At 35.2% G+C, this 21,089-nt stretch overlaps 1 protein-coding gene across 1 annotated transcript in view; it reads left to right on the top strand.

Moving 5' to 3' along the window:
- Positions 1-21,089, top strand: part of LOC126298529 (uncharacterized) — a 109,965-nt gene that overhangs the window by 51,668 nt on the left and 37,208 nt on the right. The window contains exon 6 of the mRNA XM_049989889.1: positions 7,558-7,729. Within this exon, the coding sequence (XP_049845846.1) occupies positions 7,558-7,729 (172 nt within the window). The remainder of the gene's footprint in view (positions 1-7,557; positions 7,730-21,089) is intronic.

Here is a 21,089-nt window from a genome sequence, read left to right as displayed (position 1 = left end):
TCTAGAGAATAGAAACTTTTTTCAAGTGAGAACTCATTTTGCTTACTTTTAAATAGTACATTATTACCTCATACACACTTAAATTGTGTGGAAGTGCATTGAAGATTTTTGTGCTCGTGTATTTTACACCTTTTTGCACTAGAGACAAATTTTTAAGGTCACAGTGTATGTCACATTTCCTTCCTGTGTGTGATGATGGTATGTTTCATTCATTTCACATTGAGACAGATTGTGAAGCATGAATGTCATGATTGAAAAGCGATATTGTGAAGTAATGGTTCGTATTCCTATTTGCAACATGAAGTTCTTGGAGGCACTCCACACAAAATTGGGACAACCTTTTTCTGACTTGTAAAGACTTTTTTCGACAGCGATGAATTGCCCGAGAAGATTATTCCAGAACACGTAAGTGAATGGAAGCAGCCAAGTAAGCAGATTTTGAGATATTTTATATCTTCAATTTTTGCAATTATCTGGATGGCAAATGTTGTTGAAGTAAGCCTTTTCAGGGTTTGGTGGATGTGGTGTTCCCAGTTAAGCATGTTATCTATATGTATGCCCAAGAATTTCAAATAATCTATGCTCTGCATCTGCTGGCTCTCACATGCGAGGTTTATCTCCTGCTGGCTTTTGTGACCAGTATGGAAAATTAATTGAATTGGTTTTGCTGAGGTTTATTGATAGAGAATTTACTGTGAATCAATTCAGAATGTCCTCAGGTAATTGACTGACACTTAATTCTACATCAGGGGATGTCTTATTGTTTATCACAGTACTTGTGTCATCTGCAAACATTGTAAAGTTGCTTGCTTTGTTTGAGGACAAAGGTAGGTCATTGATACATATGAGAAATAGCAGGGGATCATGGACAGAACCTTGTGGGGCTCATAATTTACTGTTCCCCAGTCAGATTCTACTCCTTTTATCTGTGTACTGTTACCATCTAACACTATTTTCTGCTGCCTGCCCTGTAGATATGATTTGAGCCAGTTGCCCATTTGTCCTTGGAGTCCAAGGTGGCATGCTCTCATTATAAGTATTCTATGACTGACACAGTTGACAGATTGCGAAATATGCCTACAGGCAATGTCTTTTTGGCAAGGCATTCCAAAATGTATTGGTAAATGGAAATATAGCTTCAGTTGTGGTGATACTGTCTCTGAAATCAAACTGGTTTTCACTAATTATTGCAAAGTTTTCTAGGCAACTGACTATATCAGCATATATAAATGTATTAGGGACTTTAGAAACTCTAGCCAAGAGTGATATGGGATGATAGTATGTAACATTTGCAGCATGGTCTTTTTTAGTAGAGGGGCTTTACAGTAGCATACTTCATCCTGTCAGGGAAGGTACCTTGTTTCAGAGAGAAATTGAACATATGAGTTAGGACTTCACTGAACTGATTGCAGCAGGCTTTTAGCAGTTTGCTGGAGATGTCAACAGCAGTTGAATTTTTGCTTTTTAAAGATATAATGGTTTTTCTTACTTCTTGCACTATTGTAGAGGCTATGCCTATCTACTCTACGGAATTTGTGAAATGACCTTTCACTATTTTTAAGACCTCTTGTAAGGATCCATTGTGTACTGTTTTCTCAGCAACACTTAAAAAGTGCTCATTAAAAATTTTTCCACAGTCTCTTGATTTTGTACTTGTCTACCTTCATTACTGTGTACAATGCTTTTGGGACCTACTGGGGCAATTTGCACCAGTCTCACTCCTTATCTCTTCCCATAGTGTTTTGATTTTATCACTAGATTTATTAATTTTGGAGTAAAGATACAAACTTTTTGTCTTCTGAATAACTTAACTTAGTATTTTACAGTATTTTTTATAATGATTTAGGTGGTTGTGGTTGTCTGAAATTTTTGTGATGATGTACAGCTCTCGTTTCCTTTTGCATTATATCTTAATACCAGTGGTTACCCAGGGCTTTTTGGTATATTTTTGTGGTTTGGGTCTTACACATATTTTTTGGGAGGGTACTTTCAAATGTCAGTGCCACTTCATTACTGAACAGATTGTACTTGGAATCAGCATTTTCTAAATTATACACAGGTCTCCGATCTGTGGCTTGGAGATGTGATCTAAAGGTCTGGATAGTTTCATCATTAATAGTCCTACCATTCTTATAAATACTTGTACTATTTATAGTGAGTCTTTGTCCATCATGGCCAGAGAGACCATTCAGTACTTGCCTGGTAGTTGTATCACCTACTTTGGTCTGGTCTATAAATATACTACCGATCACTGTGCTTCTACATGTAGTTATTGTAGTAGGACGCTAACTACAGAAGCAAGATTATATGTGGACTTCAGATTTTTAGGTTTGATCTGTCTCTGGAATTTGTTAGAAAGTTTACACTGAAGTCTCCAAGCACAATTACATCTCTTTTGTGTTTGAATGTGTATTTTAGAAAAGCATCTAACTTCTTTAAAAAGAGTCTTAAGTTCCCTGAAGGTGCTGTGTACATTGTAACTACTGATATATGGAAGTTATTCAAAAACAGTTCTATGGCACACACTTCCATATATTGTTCTAAACAATAATGCTGCATCAATTTCTCTACATGTGACACACTTTTTAACATAAATGGTAACACCACTTCATTCTTTACTATTTCTACAAAGTGATGATGCTAAGTAATAATTATTTATCATAAGTGTTTCTATGCCAGAATTAGTATGGTACTCACTAAAGCACAAAACATGGGCATAATCTATACCTTGTGACTCTTGGATATTGATTATAAGTTCATTGATCATACTGCAAAGGTATCTAATGTTTTGGCAATATGTTGCCAGTTTTTGTTTAGCAGAAGCAACTACACTGTTTTCTCTAAAAAATAAGTTTGAGTTGAAGGTCTGGGCAAGGTATTTTTCACTATCCATTTCTCCAATTTGGTTGGTTCCCACACACTGATAGTACTTTTACTTCATTTTTTTACCAGTCAGTTGTCCAATGTAGTCTACCTATACCCAGTCCTACAATTATCATGTGTAGTGGTACACTCTACATTCAAATCTGATTGTCCTGGGTTCACATTGTTCCTTGTATTTGCAATTATCTCACAAATTATTTTAATTGATTTTTCCCACACCAGTTGAGGTGAAGGCCATGAGTAGTGTAAAGTTCTTAACAAATTTGTGAGCTTCAATCCTAAGAATATTCACAGAACTGCTGCAGATTTCGGTATAATGTCTCTTTGTAGCTATTACTGTCTTGTTTACACATGAGGATTGTATTAAGTCATATCTGTGCAGAATATCAAGTATAATTACATTAGAATGCTTCAAGTGGTTAGAGCTGTTCTTAACACATTAGCAGCATGCACACCTTTGTTGTGTGCAATATCATTTGAACCACCACAGACTACAATGTAGCCTTTCTTGGTCATCTTTTAAGAAGTAACTGTTACTGTACTTGGTCAATGCAAGCTCCTGGTTTGATATAACCTAGGGCACTTACCTCTTTGTTAAACTTTTTTATTTTTTGGACAACACCTTAAAGGTATTGGCTGAAGTCATCCATGAACGTTAAAAGTCCCTTGTTTTTGCACTTACAAAATGTGAAAATGTTTGTGGAAATTTTACATCAAAACATTGTCAATATAACAACATAAGACTAACAATTATATTGTTTTAATAATATTAGAGAAGGAAAGTGGCTACTCATCATATAGCGGAGATGCTGAGTCGCGATAGGTACAACAAAAAGATTCACACGATTATAGCTTTCAGCCATTAAGGCCTTTGTCAGCAATTGACACACATGCACACACACACTCACACAAATGCAACTTGCGCACACGTCTGCAGGTATGTGTGTTTATTGCTGACAAAGGCCTTAATGGCTGAAAGGTATAATTGTGTGAATCTTTTTGTTGTGCCTATCGCGACTCAGTATCTCCACAATATGGTGAGTAGCAACTTCCCTTTTCTAATATTGTTATATTCCATCCTGGATTTTCCATTGCTTAATTATATTATTTTATTTGTCATGTATTCTTACTATGAAACTACTGTGGTCATCAGGATTAAGTTTAGGTCAAGTTCTAAACATGATTAATTTTTGCATAATGTTTATAAAAGTACTTTATCTTTTGTTACCTTTATGGGAAAGCTTAAATAAATAATGTTGATGAAAAAACTGGTTATGTCAGTGATGCAAGAGAGCATGAGGATATTGAAAAATACAAGTTTTATTTCATGTGTTTTTATCCTGTCTGTCATATAACAATGGTGTATGTGAGTAAGGCTGTCATGATCGCTGGAGGCTCAGATAATTTTTATTCCTTTCATTGATGGCTACAGCTGTCCTTACAGCACCTCTTACTCACCTGAAAATTACCGAAAAGCTGTAATTGCAATAGTGGATTTTTTAATGAATGTACAGTCAATAACGAACATGAAGTGCTTTGAACATATTTAAAATACTGTGTGGCATGTGTATACTGTTGCTTAGGTGGCTTTGGTAGGCCAATTTGAGACTGAAACCTGGATTGATAGGATGTAAGTGTCCTATATCAAATTGTTAATCTCAACTTTCTCTATTCCACTGTCGCTCATTGGAAACAATTATTTATTATTTACACTCTGTATACATATGGGGGACACACTGAGATTATCATACAACAGCAATTATATTTGTACAATAAAATAGAGACCTGTTAACAATAAACAGTGCTACTTCTCATGCAGCTAACAAGAATCTTCCACCCTTGAATCTAACTTATCAGATCATTTTTAGAAGGAGTGACTAATATAATATGTTTTCAATTTTCTTTTGAATTTATTGAGATTTTCAACCTTTTGCTTTATGTCATGTGGTAACCCATTGGAGATCTTTCTCACCACCATAGACAGCTCATCCCCCCCTCTGAATCTTATACCAGGAAGGAAAGTATATTATTTTTCTATCATTCATGTGGCCTTTCTTGCTTCTCACTTGTTTTAGAGGAATACTTACTGTATTTTTAACTGTAGTGCTCCAGATGATAATTTAGGTAGACAAGAGAGATAAAATATTCAAAATGGTTCAATATGACTTTGATACATCTAAATGCAAAACAAGCTGAGCTGAGCTTCTTTATTGATTTATTTGTTTGTTAATGTATTTATGCTTCTTATCCAACTGAATTTTGCACATATTGTTTAATGTGTTACTGATTGTTAATATCTATGTCTGATGAGTTTTATTCCTCTAAAACTGAATAACACAAGAAAAAATGTTGTCATCATTTAAGCACCATAGTTAGAAAAATCATTTACTATCTCTTTAAATTTGATTTGTTGAAGCTTTTTGGCCCTAAAAATATGATGTCTTTAGAAATTGTATAATGGCATTCTCTTCTCATTTCATTATTCCATTTCTCTTTACCTGACTCTGTATTGCTTCTAAAACTTTTAAGATATATACCACCAAGAGAAAATTCTACAACTGATTTATAAGTCTCTTTGAGCTGCATTTCTGCCAACTCTTGCCAAGAATTCTATATAATTTAACCACAGCTGAACTTCCCTAAATATTTTTACATATTTTACCTACATAAGCCAGGATGGCTCCTAACCATAAGTTGTTATCACAACCTTCCTTCCCTGTTCATGGTGCATTATTAGTAATCTGAAATTAACAACTTATTGTCAACCTGTTCTTATTAACAAGTTCTTTAGTGTATTTAATTGTTATTTAGGTAGCATACTGATGTGTTGCATGATAATGTGATAATCTAACAGAGGCCATAAAGAGGAAAAACTGAATACTTAAATTACCTACACAAATGTAAACAAACAATTTGGCTTCTTCCAAACTTCATAAACCAAAGCAACAGTATGTAACACATGTGAGATGAGTATCTTGTCTTGTTTGCTGTGCTGACTGTTTATGATGAGCTGCACACCTTATTGGCATTGTCAAATGCTATAACACCACCACATAGTAGATTCATCAATGCATTCAGATGGCTGCTCTAAAAGTTAAAGGTCACACAAATTTTCCATTATTTAGATGCACATGTGTGTGCACGTATGTGTACACATATAGAGAGAGCACTGACATACATTTCTGTTGAGGAAGAGCGATATAGACTTTAAACTTATTTAGTGTGTGATTTTTACATTTTATTAGAGTGTCATGGCTCCCACAGACAATGGGAACAGGTTACTAGCCACAGCAGAATTTTTTAAAAATCATAGCAAAGTGATTGCAATTACCAAATTGGTGAGGCTGGTCTTGAAGAATTGCAAAATTATACAGCAAAAGTGACAACTGAATGGAATAAACATTTGATACTTCTCTTCCCCAAACAAAATCTGACATGATTTTCCAATACTGGGTGGTTATATTTAAAGTGCAGCTACACGTGGAGTTCCAGTGTGGGCTGTAATTATCATATGCAAGTGAAACTTGGCAAATATGCTAATGCATTACTATGGAACTGATCTATGCTGGAAAAAATTTGTCCCAATTCTGGCCACCAGGTGCAAATCTGGTGCTGTTCAGTATCTCATCAACATCTCTGGTATTCATATTGAATGTACAGTGTAAGCGATGGTTAATAATGAAATCAGCATTATGGCTTTCTCGCTTGTTTGACCTTTTCTGCCCACATCCCATTCCTAATCTTTTACATATGTAAATATTTCTATATGCCTTTCTTGCATCCACAGCATTAAATTTGTACCTGGTGGCCAAAATTGGAATTAAATTTTTCCAGTATAAATCAGTTCTACATTAATGCATTACAATATTTACCAAGTATTGCTGTCATACAATAATTATGGCTAACTGTGAACCTCTATGAGTAACTGCACTTTAATTATAACCACAAAGTACTAAGCATTATTGTTAAAATAGCAATCTTCAAACTCCAAACTATCAAAGGAAACACCATAATGACTGAAAGATAATCAGTGGTTAATGGAAGAAATAGCATAATCTATTTATTTCTACTTTTCTGGGTCTCTGAGAGCAGAGTAAATTTCAGTACAAGTAACAGTCCAAAAAGCAGGATTCTTAATAGAAAGAGCATCCTACAGGAAAAGAAAATCCTTTTCTTTTTTCAATTCTGATGCAGGATATAGAAAATTAAGCTACTCAAAATATATCATAATATTAACATTTTTTTTGTTTTACTATATTTACTGATGTATGATTTATTTAGAAGATAATATACTTTATCATCAGACACTTTTACCTGCATTCATGCAGATCCATCTGTACATGGACAGGTATTTCAAATGTATTTATGTTACCAGGTAACAAACTGAACTTATGCATATTAACTATCCTGTAATAATTATTTTATTTGTGCAACAGTAGGTCATAAATAATGAAAATGAAGTCTTTCCTATGATTAAAACAGTACATCAGACACAAGATTTCCATTGCTTACTGCTACTCCTATTTCATTTGAACTACTGAGTTGTTGACTTTCCAGTTTCAAATCCATGGTGCAAATTATTTATTAGAATTTCTTTATTTATAAATTCAGTTAATTTCCAATAAAGCAATTTTTGAAGAATTTTGCTGAAGCGTGATAAAACTAATGTTTCAGATGATGCAGCAAAAGTTGGAACTCAGTATTTGAGACAGTGTGAAAGTATGGAATATGCTCAGAATGTGATACAAGAGAAACTTGAAATCCATGGAACAGTTTATGCAGAAATGCCATATGTGAACTGTGACCGTGATGGCAGCTATGGACGTATTCAACAGCAAAGTTCTCAGTAAGTACCATGCACTAATAAACAGATTTACTTTTACAAAATATGGAATGGTTTATAATTTGATATATTTGCTCATAATTTGTAGAGTTCACTAAATGTTAGTTCTTACATTGTATGAAGTTTTCTGAAAATAACATACCAAAACAATGTTAGTATCATCTGAGCAGCAAAATGTTCTTATCAGAAACTGATTTCCTGTCTGTGTGTCATATAATCATCTCATTTGTAGATCTGTTGAATCACTCTGTAACATGAAGTGAATGACTAAAAATAGTTCTGAAAATAAATTTACTTCTGAAGAAATTTACTTCTGGCATATGTCAGTTTTATTATGTTCATGTAGTTCCTATACTATTGTGCCCTATTCAGGTTCATGTGCATCTGAATATCTAACATGGTTTATTGAATGTTAAATGTGTTTGTGTACTGCAGCAGAACCTTATCAAAAGGCCTCTCACAATATCCAAATAAATTCAAGGAAGACACTGGAAACAAAATTTGGGGTAACAAAATAAAATCAGAAACACTGACCTCCATTTTCAAATATTCTTTTACAAAGAATATTCCAAAGTACTGCCTCAATTAATGACTTAAATGTTAGTGCCAATAGCTTCCATAAACAGCTAATAATATAAAACTGAACAATGCCCCAGGGCCTCATGGAATCCCTGTCAGATCCTATACAGAATTTGCATTTGAGTTAGCACTTAATGTAGCCACAAAGTAATATAGAGCTTTTAAACCGTAAACTTTGCCCAATGGGTAGAAAAAAAGCACAGGTCACACCTGTCTGGAAAAGGGTATACAGAAGTGACCCACAAAACTACTGTCCAATTTCATTAATGTCCAAATATTGTAGAGTCTTAGAATATATTCTAACTTCAGATGTAATGAGGTATCTTAAAGAGGGTTACCTTCTTCATGCAAAATAGCATGGATTCGGTATGCAAAACCAATGCCCACTGGCCATGGATCAAGGCAAGTTGATGGATGTAGCATTTCTTGACTTCTGAAAAAAAAAGAAATCATTAGAATCATTACCTGGCCTAACATGCATGAGATGAAAACAAAATTTGTGATTGGATTATGGATTTGTTAATAGCAATGATACAGCATGTTATCTTGGATGGAGAGTCATCAACAGATGTAGGAGTACTATCAGATATGCACCAGGGAACTGCATTGAGACACTTAATGCTCATGGTGAAAATTAATGTTCTAGTTGACAATATTATCAGAGGCCTTAAATTTTTTCTGGAAGATGCAGTTATCTACAATGAAGTATGATCTGAAAAGAAGATGCGCAAATATTCACTCAGATCTTGATAAGGTTTCAAATGGTGCAAAAACTGACATCTTGGAATAACATTCAGAAACATAAAACTCTGCACTTCATAAAATGCAAAGGCATAGTATCCTATGATTATAATATCAATGAATGTCAACTGGAAGCAGCCAACTCATACCTGGCAGTAATTATTTGAGGGGATATGAAACAGAATGTTCACATTCTCTTAACCATAGGTTAACCAAATCACAGAATTTGTATTTAATGGTAGGACACTTGGAAAATGCAATAATTTTGCAAAGGAAATAGCTTACAAAACAGTTGTGTGACTCATCCTATAGTATTGTTTAACCAAAATAGGGTTAAGAGGGGATAATAAAAGTGTACAAAAAGGACATAATAAATGTCACAACTTTGGTTAATTCATGGTAGGGCAATAAACAAATGCTGAAAAACTTGAAAAAGCAGGTACTTGAAGTCAGACACAAAGAATCCTGAAAAGCCCATTTGCAAATTTTTTAAGAACCAGTATTAAGCAAAGAATCTGTGCACATTCTACAACCAGCCCTGAACTGCTCCCTAAGGACCACAAATCTAGATTATACTAACTACAGTCACTCTCCCAGTGTTCAATTAAAAAATGGAGTGAGAAACCCTAATACAATGGTGAGTATCCTGTACCTTGCACTTCATACCACTTTTCAGAGAATTGATGTTAATGTAGATGTAATGCAGTAATAGCCGATGTTATTTAGCACAAATATCAAACTATACCATTGTGTAATCCTTTTCTAAGAAAATTTTGTTAGTGAAATTCAGGTTTTATGGAATTAATTCTGTACCTAAAAATATCCTCGCCATTTTAAATCAAAAGAATGCAGAAAATTGTACTAAATTATGCTTTGCATATAGAGAGATCACATTTATCTCACTAGAGAATAACCATTACTATACCTATATAAGGTAAAATATCAGATAAACTATGCTTTCATTTATGCGAGTGGCTTTCTGTGTAACACAAATGAATCAGGATGAATTCATTCTTAATGTGATATTATATTAATATTATAATCCAGTTATAAAAAGAATAAAGTAAACTTTTGAAAGGGTTGTTATCAGGTTTTATGTGAATGCTAAGGATATTCACTGCTGTGTATTCAATTGCACAACATAAATGATTAATATGGTACATTGGCAATAACTGATAAACCAAATGAATCTTCAAAATTTGTCATGAAAATAATTCAACTGAAATATTTAAAAAAGTCTTGATCTTCTTAAATAAATTATTATAACCACTTTTGGACTTCACATCATCAAAATGTGACAGATATTTTCATTTAATAATGTACAGCGTAATTTTAGTTTTTGGTTTATGTCATATTTAAGAAAGAACATTGTTACTGTGCAGAAATAAAATGGGGAAAAATATCATCTGCTCACCCACAATTATCTTCTATACAGCTGTTTAAACATTTTACATTTGCCTTGAAATTAACTGGCTGGCTGTGAATGTCTTGATGTCAGCTGTGTTGGGTGTAAATCTACTACCCAATAGTGACATATGAAAATTTGTGCTGGACTGGAAGCATGCACAGACAGCCATAGTGGCTAAGGTGACTGCTGACATTAAGTGGGAAACCCAAGTTTGAGTCCCAGTCTGGCACAAATTTTTATGTGTCATTGTTGGGTCATAGATCTATTCCTAATGCAGCTGATGTCAAGGAATTTCCAATCAGTGAATTAACTTCAAAATGTTTTTGTACAGCTGTGGATCATTAACAGTGTCTGTCCTTCCAGGTGTGCATTTGACTGTTGCCAGCCTAGGTAGACACACAACAATAACATTGGTCTGAATTCCTCATTGCAACATTCTCCCTGTTCCAGGAATCCAATTAATGCTGTGAGCATTAGGTGATGAATTCAGTAGACTATGATATAAGGGTGTAGAACAGTGACGCAGATAGCTGAAGTGATAGAGGTGACCACTTCCAATAAGGGGGAAATACAGGTTTGAGTCCTGGTCTGGCACAAATTTTAATGTCATTATTGGGTATTAAATCTATATGTGTTATATAGCTAATGTCAAGGAATTTGAAGTCAGTGAATTAATTTTGATATATGAGGGCTATCCACAAAGTACATTACATTTTGGAATTAAAAATAAATAAAGTATTGGACATTTCTTTTATTATATACAGATGAAAGCCACACTTAAATACTACTTTTCTACATAGTTGCCATTTAAATTAAGGCATTTATCATAGCGATGGACGTGCTTGGAAATTCCTTCATCATAAAATTCGGGCACCTGCACCTTCAACAGTGTGGTTACCTCTTTTAGGACAGAAAAAGTGTGATTTTTGTGGATTTCCTGGAATGAGGCACTACAATAAACTCTCAAAGGTATTGCCAAACTCTGCACAACCTCAGAAGAGCAATACAAAACAAGCGCAGGGGAAAGTTGGGCTCAAAGATCTTGCTGATTCACAACAATGCCCGGGCCCACACAGCAAATGCCACTCGTGAAGTTCTCGATTCTTTTAAGTGGGAGTTGTTTCCTCATCCACCGTACAGTCCCGACCTGGCACTGAGCGACTTCCACTTGTTCCCAGCAATGAAGAAGTGGTTGGCTATGCAATGTTTTGATGACGACGCACAGCTTCAAGAAAAGGTAACCACGTGGTTGAAGGCGATGGAATTTCCAAGCTCGTCCATCGCTACGATAAGTGCCTTAATTTAAATGGCAACTATGTAGACAAGTAGTATTTAAGTGTGGACTTCATCTGTATATAATTTAAAAAATTCCAATACTTTATTTATTTTTAATTCCAAAATGTAATGTACTTTGTAGATAGCCCTAGTATTTTGTGACAGCTGTGGATTGTCAACTGTGTCTGTTCTTTCTGACATGCATATTAATTTTGTATTTACATTCCATCAACCCATGGCAAGTTTCTCAAATATCCAGGTTTCCTAGCTTGACAAGAAATGCAGTAAAGTTAACACAGTCAAACTGTTTTTCAAGATCAAGGGATACTGCAATGAGATCCTCCCGCTCATTCTTTCATACACTACCTTCCATCTTGAGTTGTTTATAGGAAACTTTGGGAGTGACTAAAATGCTTTGTTATGTGTAACTCAATTTACCTACAGAAAGAAAATCATTAGAACTCTATAGCATTCAGACATGTAAGGGGCAGGAAGGCACCACACTACAATTATAATACATGGAAATGACTATTAATACCAATGAGAAAGTAAACAGTCATCAACAGTGTGTAGCCTTAATTGATTTTCAGAAGCATTCAGATGACTCACAAGTAATATGCAAGAAACCTTAGCTGTAAAGCCTCTCCATTAATCCAAAAACACTATCCCAATACACATAACCAAAACACAGTAATTAATTACCACTATTCCCACAAAAAATTTAAACACCACATATTATAATTAGCCTGTCTGAATCACTGGTGTATTCGTGAATCAACAAAAAAAGTTATTGCTTCAGTCATGCTTACAGTTAAGTAAGTGTTGGTTCACTTCTGACTTGAACAACAACAATACTTCTATAAATAGTGACAAGTGTATCACTTGACAAAACAAGTGTTAGTTGTGTTAGTGAGACCAGCAAATCAACTTCAGCTTGAACTACTTTTGAAACTTGAACCAGTTGCAACATTTCTTTGAAATACCACTTGTGTAATGGCTTGTAAAGTGAATGCAAACTGTGTCTATGTAAGAGCACATTAGTCTCAGGGCAGTTCACACTAACGTCCAGTGACTACATACAATTTAAGACATTGTAACTTCCACTTACTTTAAAACTGCACTTGTCTGTTTTCCTGTCTAACCATGGTTTGATTATGTAAATGGTCTTTCAAATGCCTACAGAAATTTGAAATTAGTCTGCATTAGGGCAATGTTACTGCAGTAATTAACAACCACTTTTCATAACAAATATTTATTACACAGTTCTTTGCTTTTAATTTGAGATTGAAGAGTTAATTGAATTAACTACTCTGGATGTTTTCATCAACAATGGAAAAAGTCTTACTGCAGTATAAGTGTAGAATAGTGCATTTATGCCAGGAAAGCTGCATACCAAAGTCATATCTCATTATTTAAGTGAGTACTATCTTGAAGTGTAAACTCTTCGCAGCCACGTGCCAAAGAATATTCACCAATCTACACAAATAGATGCCAGACTTTCAGTAACATTTCATTGTTGCGATGTGCATTATAAACTTGCTTTCCACCACACAGCTTTCAAACACTGCCATTTTACAAAGTAATCTTCAAACAGAAATAACTCATCACAATATCCACCCTTAAGTTGATCAATGCTGCCTTAAGGCCAATTCACATTTCACATGAGAATATTTCACAATGCATTTCAATTGGTGGAATTCACTCTGGCCATCAATGTCACATCACATAACACCATGTCACATCACTGTCAATGTTTCTCAGGTATAATTTACTAACATTGGAAGTTAACCAATTTTTGATGTGATCATTCGTGTTATAGCAGTGTACTTAGTGCCTTTGTGTCATCTTAATATTCATTTCATAATTTTGCTTTGTTTTTGTTATGAACTGCAAATGTTCCATGAAGACTTGGATATTTTTTTTATTGTGTTTTCTTTTATAAGACAGTTCAGATATCTGAATGTGAAAAATGATTTAGGATTTACAATAACAGAACAGAGCTAATGTCTATGCTAAAAGACCTAAATGGATGAAGCAAATTTTCATAAAATGCTGTTGTTAACGTGGTCTTCGGACTGAGACTGATGTGATGCAACACTCCACACTGTTCTATCCTGTGCAGACCTCTACATCACTGAATAACTGCTGCAACTTACCTCCTACTGAACCCACTTCTTGCATTCATCTCTTGGCCTCACTCTATCATTTTTAGCCTGAGATCCCCCTCCCCCCCCCCCCCCCCACCTCCTGAACCTCTATCCAATACTAAATTGGTGTTCCCTTCATGTCCAAGAAGTCCCCTGCCAACTGATGTCTTCTTTTATTCAAGTAATGCCACAAATGTATTTCCTTCCCAATCATATTACCTCCTCATTAGTTATATGAACTACCCATCTAATTTTCAGCATTCTTCTGTGGCACCATATTTCAAAAGCTTCTATTCTCTTCTTGTCTAAACTGTTTATTATTCATGTTTCACTACCTTACAAGGCTGCATTCTAGACAAATACCTTCAGAAAAACTTCCTAACACTTAAATCTGCATTCAGTGTTAACAAATCTCTCTTCTTTAGAAACACTTTCTTGCCACTGCCAGTCTACATTTTATATTCTCTTTACTTTGGCCATCATCAGTTATATCACTGCTCAAATAGCAAAATTTGTCTAATATTTTTCGTGTCTCATTTCCTAATCTGATTCCCTGTGTTTTATTTTTTTAATATTTATTTTATATCCTTCTTTCAAGACACTGTCTTTTCTATTCAACTGCTCTTACAAGTTCTTCACTGTCATCAGCAAACCTCAAAGATTTTGTTTGTAGTGTTCTCAGATGTCAAGCCAGGCAGAGTTGTCTTCATAACACGGTGTTTTGACAGCATACCCTGCCAAGATATGAGGGTATACCTGTAGAATAATCACCTTTGAAACATCCTACCTCCTTTATGCTGCAATCACTGCCACCTCTGCCCCCACTACCCAATCACATAACAAATCAGGTGGAGTGATAGTGGCACAGGATCACCAAAGGCTGTGTGCTAACTAGATCACAGGCGTGGAAGTACCTTTCAGTTGACACTGTTATTTTAGCTGTCTGAGAGCTGGCTCACAAACTATGCTTAGGCTGTAGCCTATTGGCCACACATACTTCAATTGCCTCTTTCGGAATATAATTCCAAAATGATTACATCTGTCTTAACAATGTATTTATTTATTTATTTATTTAGCACCCATATTACATACACATTCATGATATTGGACCTGTCATAGTACAAAACAGTGTAAAATATTATATAGTTACATCATGTACAAACCCTTCTAATTCTTATCAACACATCTCATAGTGGAGATGCTGAGTCACAGATAGGTACAAGGAAAATACTGCCACAAATAAAACTTTTGGCCATTAACTCCTTCATCACCCTTATCAACAGTAGCAACTTTACTTTTCATAATACATGGTATCCCACTGACACCTCCCTGATTTCAAAAACCCAGGAAAAAAACTGCAGTAGATACGACACTGAAAAATGCAGCACATTATAGAGCATCTCAAATAACTTATTTATTTATCATCAATACACCTCTAAATGTGAAACATTTGCAGTATGAAAAATATTGAGTCCATATTCAATTTCTTGTCAAGTTCTTTGTAACATTTCCTCTGTTACTGTTGCAATCGCATTAGTGATACGACGGCACAATGTAGGAATATCGTCCCACGTGAAGAAATCAAGCAGCGTAATGTTGTGTGAACATGGTGGGCAGGCAATGGGTTCTTCATGTCCGATCCAACGACTGGGAAATTTCCTATTCAGGAACTTGCGAACAGCCGTTGGACAATGTGGTGGAGCTCCATTTTGTTGAAAAATAATGTTGTGTTGCAAGCCTTGTATCTGAGGGTACACAAAGTGCTCCAACATGTCCAGATACACTGACCCATTCACTGTTTGTTCTGCTAAGAAGAATGGTCCAACAATCCTGTCGTGCATTAACCCACACCAGACATTTAGCTTAGGGCCATCATGAACATGTTCAATGACAAGTGCAGTTTTTGTGAACCCCAAATCCAAACATTACCCCTATTAACCCTTCCTGATAGATGAAAGGTTGCCTCATCTGGGAATAAACATCTTTCCAGGAACTGGCATTGATATCAATACACTGCAGCATATGTGCAGCAAATTGTTGTCGACGTGGTTTGTTGTTCAGAGTCAGATGTTGCAGACTTTGCACTTTGTGAGCACACATACAAAGATGCTGGTGAACTACACAATGCAGTGTTGATCAAGGTACATCAAGTTGCCTAGATGATTGACAAATTGATCTACGTGGGGTTCTGAGAAACGTTTGTCTGATGTCCTCCACTGTCTGTTCTCAAACTCAGTAACGTGCACTGCCAGAATGTTTCAGAACACTTCCTGTTCCCAGAAATGTTCTATGCCATTCCTTAATTTTTTCACATCAGGTGGATCACATTCATACGCATGATGATAATTTCTTTGCACAGCAATCAGCAGTTTTGTTTTTGCAAACCACACTACTGCATGCGCGCACTGCTGTGGAGTCACCATCTTCACTTCAGGTGACAATGACGAACTATGGTGATGATACTTGGCACTTCTGATGTGGGAAATGTAAATTTTTTGAGATGCTTTACAATGTGGTGAATTTTTCATTCTTGTATCTACATTGGGTTTTCTCTCCTGGGTCCTTGAAATCAGAAAGGTTTGAGTGGGGCATCCTGTATTGTTACATTCCATCCTGAATTTTCCATTGTTTGATTAACAACACATCTTTATAACAAAACATTATTCTGCTTAATTGGATTAAAAAATTACATACATAAATACAGATAGTGAAACACCTTGGTTGGTTTTACTGAAATTATTAAATAACAGAACTTTAGTTAAATAGGCATAGTACCATAGAGCAAAAAAGTTAGGTGCATAATTAGATACAGACATTGATGAAAGAAGTTTAATTTTATCTAGGAATAATTTGATAATTATGAATTTTTGTTTAGAGAAATTATGATGCAGACATACAGATTTGAGCAAAATTCCAGGTATTCATTAATGCTGTAGAAGCTGTTGTTTATTAGTAGATTTTTTAGTTCCTTTTCAAATGTATTAATGTTTGTTGGTTTTTTGATGTTATGAGGCAATGCATTGTAGAGAATTTTTTGTTTCTAAACAGCATTGTCCTGAGATATTGATTTTCTGTGCACATCCTCATGATAGTCATCCCCGTTAGTTGTTTGATAATTGTGGATCTCACTATTCAAAGCTGAAACTTGATGGTTTTTAATACCTCTACATGATTCTCTGTAAGCAGCATCACTTATTAATCTTACAGCTTTCTTTTGAAGTTTAAAAGACAAAGAGGTGATTCCCCAGAATACTGTACCATACCTCAGTCGATTATCCATGTATGCATCATAAGCACTTAACACTGTTTCAGTATTGCAGCAAACTTTAAGCATACTTCCCTTTTATAAAGAAGCTGGTATCATCAGCAAATACTATAGTATCAGCTGTTGAAAACTGTTGTGGTAGTTCATTAATAAAAAGCAAGAATAACAATGGTCCCAATACCAAGCTCTGGCCCACCCCACAATTAACTCTTTTTATATTCAGAATGGTACACCTTGCCATCCTGAGAAATTTGCACTATATGTCTCCTATCAGCTAAATATGACTTGAACTGCTAATATGAAATACTACGGACACCATAATTATATAGTTTTGACAGTAGTAGATTATGATTTGTAAGATCAAATGCTTTGGAAAGATCCTAAAACAACCCATGGATCAGTTCCTTGCCCTCAATAGCTTTGTAAACAAGTTTTAGGAAATCAAAGGGAGCCATTTACATAGGTTTGCCCTTTCTGAAACCATTCTGTGCATTTACAAGAACTTTATTTTTTTAGGAAGTCTAGCAATCAGTTACACATTATTCTTTCTATTCTGTTCAAAATAATAATGATAGTGGTGTCATATTTTTAATCTCAAACTTGACACCACTTTTATAAACTGGTATTACTGTTGACTGCTTAAGTTTACTTGGAAACACCCCAGTTTCAAAGTTCAAAGGAGTGGATGATTATGTCCATAAGTTGAGAGAGAACATTATCGGTGCAATACTTAATAATGTTGTCAGGGATACCATCAAATCAGCAGGACATTTTACTCCTTAGGTTACTGATAGCCCTTTGTACTACTTCCAGTGTTATGGGATATAGGTACATTGTCCTTTCATTTATTGGAGTTATTACCTTTGTCTTTGGATTATATTTACCTATGATCAGGTTTTGGGCTACATTAATATAATGACCATTAAATATATTAGCTATTAGAAGTGGATCATCAACAATTTCATTTCTGTGTTTTATGGTGATTTTATTGCTTGCATTTTCATGTTTGCCTGTATGATTATTAATAACATTCCACATTGATTTCATTTTGTTGTTCCCCTTTCTGATATATGAATCATTGTGCTTCTATTTTGCAGCAACTACAGCTTCCCTGTGCTATTTCCTATAACACTTTACATTTGGTTTCAAGGCAGTATTTTGCTTTGCACACTTGTATAGCATTCTAAGACTTTTTTATAACTATTTGATTTCACTTGTCTTCCACGAATTTGATTTTTTTGTTTATTTTTGTTCTCTTCAGACAGAATGAAATATTGTAGCAGTATTTATAATTTGACAAGAACCTGCTGAATTTTATATCTACAGAATTTTTGGTTTCTATGTTCCAGTTTATATTTTTTATCATTAGATTAAAGATCCTAATGCTGTTATCATTAATTAATCTTCACTCAATATATCTCTTGTTGTCACTTTTCTCATGATATTTCTCCAAAATCAATTTAATTGCTTGATGATAAGAGAAACCTGCATTCAATAACTCAGATTTAAAGCCACATTTTGATTTACCAATGAATATTTGGTCAATAGTACTTTCACTTTTGCTGCTGTATCTGATGATATCTTCTACACATATCTCCATATTGCATGTTTTTAGTAGATTAACCAGTTTCTGCCCTTTTTTTTACCATTATCCTTGAAATTAACATTCAAAGCTCCAAGCATAATGATTTATCTTGACTGACTATTCAGTTAGTTCAGAAGATTTTCCAAACTTTCAGAGAACATTTCAAAATTGCCAGAATGGGACCTATATGTACATGTAATTGTAATTTTACTTTCTGTTAGTTCATATAAACAAAATTCAATATCTTTTCAAATACAGCAGGCATTTCTAAACCTAATTTCCTTTGATTTACTACCTGTTCTTACATGTATATGTCCATCCCCTCTGTATGTTTCCCTGCAAAAGTTGCTGCTCAGCAGGAAATCTCTGTAATCCCAGCTACACATTTTTGGATTTCTTGCAGATAGTGTTCACTTACACACAAGACTGAAATCTCCTTCAATGTATCATTCAAAAGGACCTCTAGCTCATAAAACGTACTGGTTAAGCCCTGTACATTATGATATAGGAGAGTTAAAGAATTATTCTGTTTTATGAGAGGTACATTTCTTGCCTGGTTAATTCTTTGAAGAGTAGACTCTTGTCTTCTTTTCATTTCTGCCTTGATTTTCACCTCCTAGGGTTCCTGGACTTATTCTCAGTTGTAATCTTCTTCAGTGGATTGGGCCATAAAAGATCATTCATGTGTCATTTGGATACTGTCCTTTGCCTGGTGGTTTGTTGTTATATGTTGATTTATCTTCATCCACTCTGGCACAGCTTTCTCCTCAGTCTTTTTACATGGTGGTTATGTCTCCTGTGCCGCTTCCTTATCATTTGTTCATTCCACAGAAGGCATAATTACTGTTAACATTTTGGTTTCTTATTCTGTTATTTTCTCATGCTGTAAGCACTATGGTGATATTGTCTTCTGTGCTGCTTCCCTGTAACTTGTTCATTCCATAGAATGCATATTTACTGTTAATTTTTTTGGTTTTTTGTTTTCTTATACTCCCATATTGCAAGCATTCAGTTTTGGTGACTGACTGATCTGCCTGTTGCAAGCAGTTAATAGAGATCAGTGACGGTGTGGTGGGCTGAAGCATAGCTGAGTAATGTAGGTTCCTCCAAAGTTTTTCTTCTCCTTTCATAACCAGATGTAGCCCATGTCTCATATAGTCTTCTTTCTTCATATTTCATTGAGTCCCCTGTAGTCATGCAATGTTCTACAACTGCAGAGTTTGTTGGTTGCTTAAGTTTGATGTGTCTTCTGTGTTCCTTGAGTCTCTCTTGAACTGTCCTCACAATCTGCCGAATGTATGCCTTACTGCATTTACACGAATTATGGTAAACACCCCATTTATGGAGCCTCAACTCATCTCTCACCAGAGCTAATACTGCATGCATTTTCTCAAGCGGATGGAAAATACTCTTAATGTTGCATCAAACCAGGGTTCTGACACAATTTTGTTCAATACCTTGCCAACATACATTAGATATGCCATTTTCTCATCCTCCTCATCATGTTCTATTTGCTAAGGCCATACCTCCTGTCTGAAAGCATCTTGGATTTTTCTCCCACTCCATCCATTCTCCTTGAATACGTACTTAAGGTGGGTGAGCTCCCTGGGTAGGCTTTCCTTGGCTGATACTGCATGGGTCCTGTGTACCTGCGTAAATTGCACACCTCACACTATGAAGGATAATGGCAGCTAGAAGCATGGAGATACAGTTCAATGTTGGTAGCTTTCTTGCACACACTCTATCCCACAGTATCCAATTAGGCTTGACTAAGGTGTCCAAAAAGAGGAATTCATCATTCTCTTTCACCTGCATCATGAATTTAATAGGGGAGTGCAGGCAATTAAGATGTTCGAAGAAATCCTATAGTTTTTCTCTCCCATGTGGCCATACCACAAATGTGTCATCAACATATCTGAAAAAGGATGTAGACTTCAATGCAGCTGCTTCCAGAGCTTTCTCTTTGAAATCCTCCATAAAAAAAGTTTTCTACAACTGGTGTCAAAGGTCACCCTATGGTGATGTCACCTGTTTGTCCACAATAGTCACCATTATAATGGTAATTCTTTTTCCTCAATAATGACCATTATGAACAAATGGATGGCACTGCCATGGGATGCCTTCTGTCACCAACTGTGGCGAACTTATTTATGGAGGATTTGGAATAGAAATCTCTGGAAACAGCTGCATTGAAGCCTATATGTTTTTGAGATATGTTGATGACACATTTGTGATATGGCCAAATGGGAGTGAAAAGTTTCAGTTCACCCAACATCTGAACTTTCTGCCCCAAGTATCAGATTCCTCATGAAGGTCTAAGACAAAGGTGAACTCTACATTTAAGATCTCTTAATCAAATGCAA

The sequence above is a fragment of the Schistocerca gregaria genome, chromosome X (assembly GCF_023897955.1).
Source record: "Schistocerca gregaria isolate iqSchGreg1 chromosome X, iqSchGreg1.2, whole genome shotgun sequence".
Lineage (NCBI taxonomy): Eukaryota > Metazoa > Arthropoda > Insecta > Orthoptera > Acrididae > Schistocerca > Schistocerca gregaria.
This window is presented reverse-complemented; position numbering and strand designations above follow the sequence as displayed.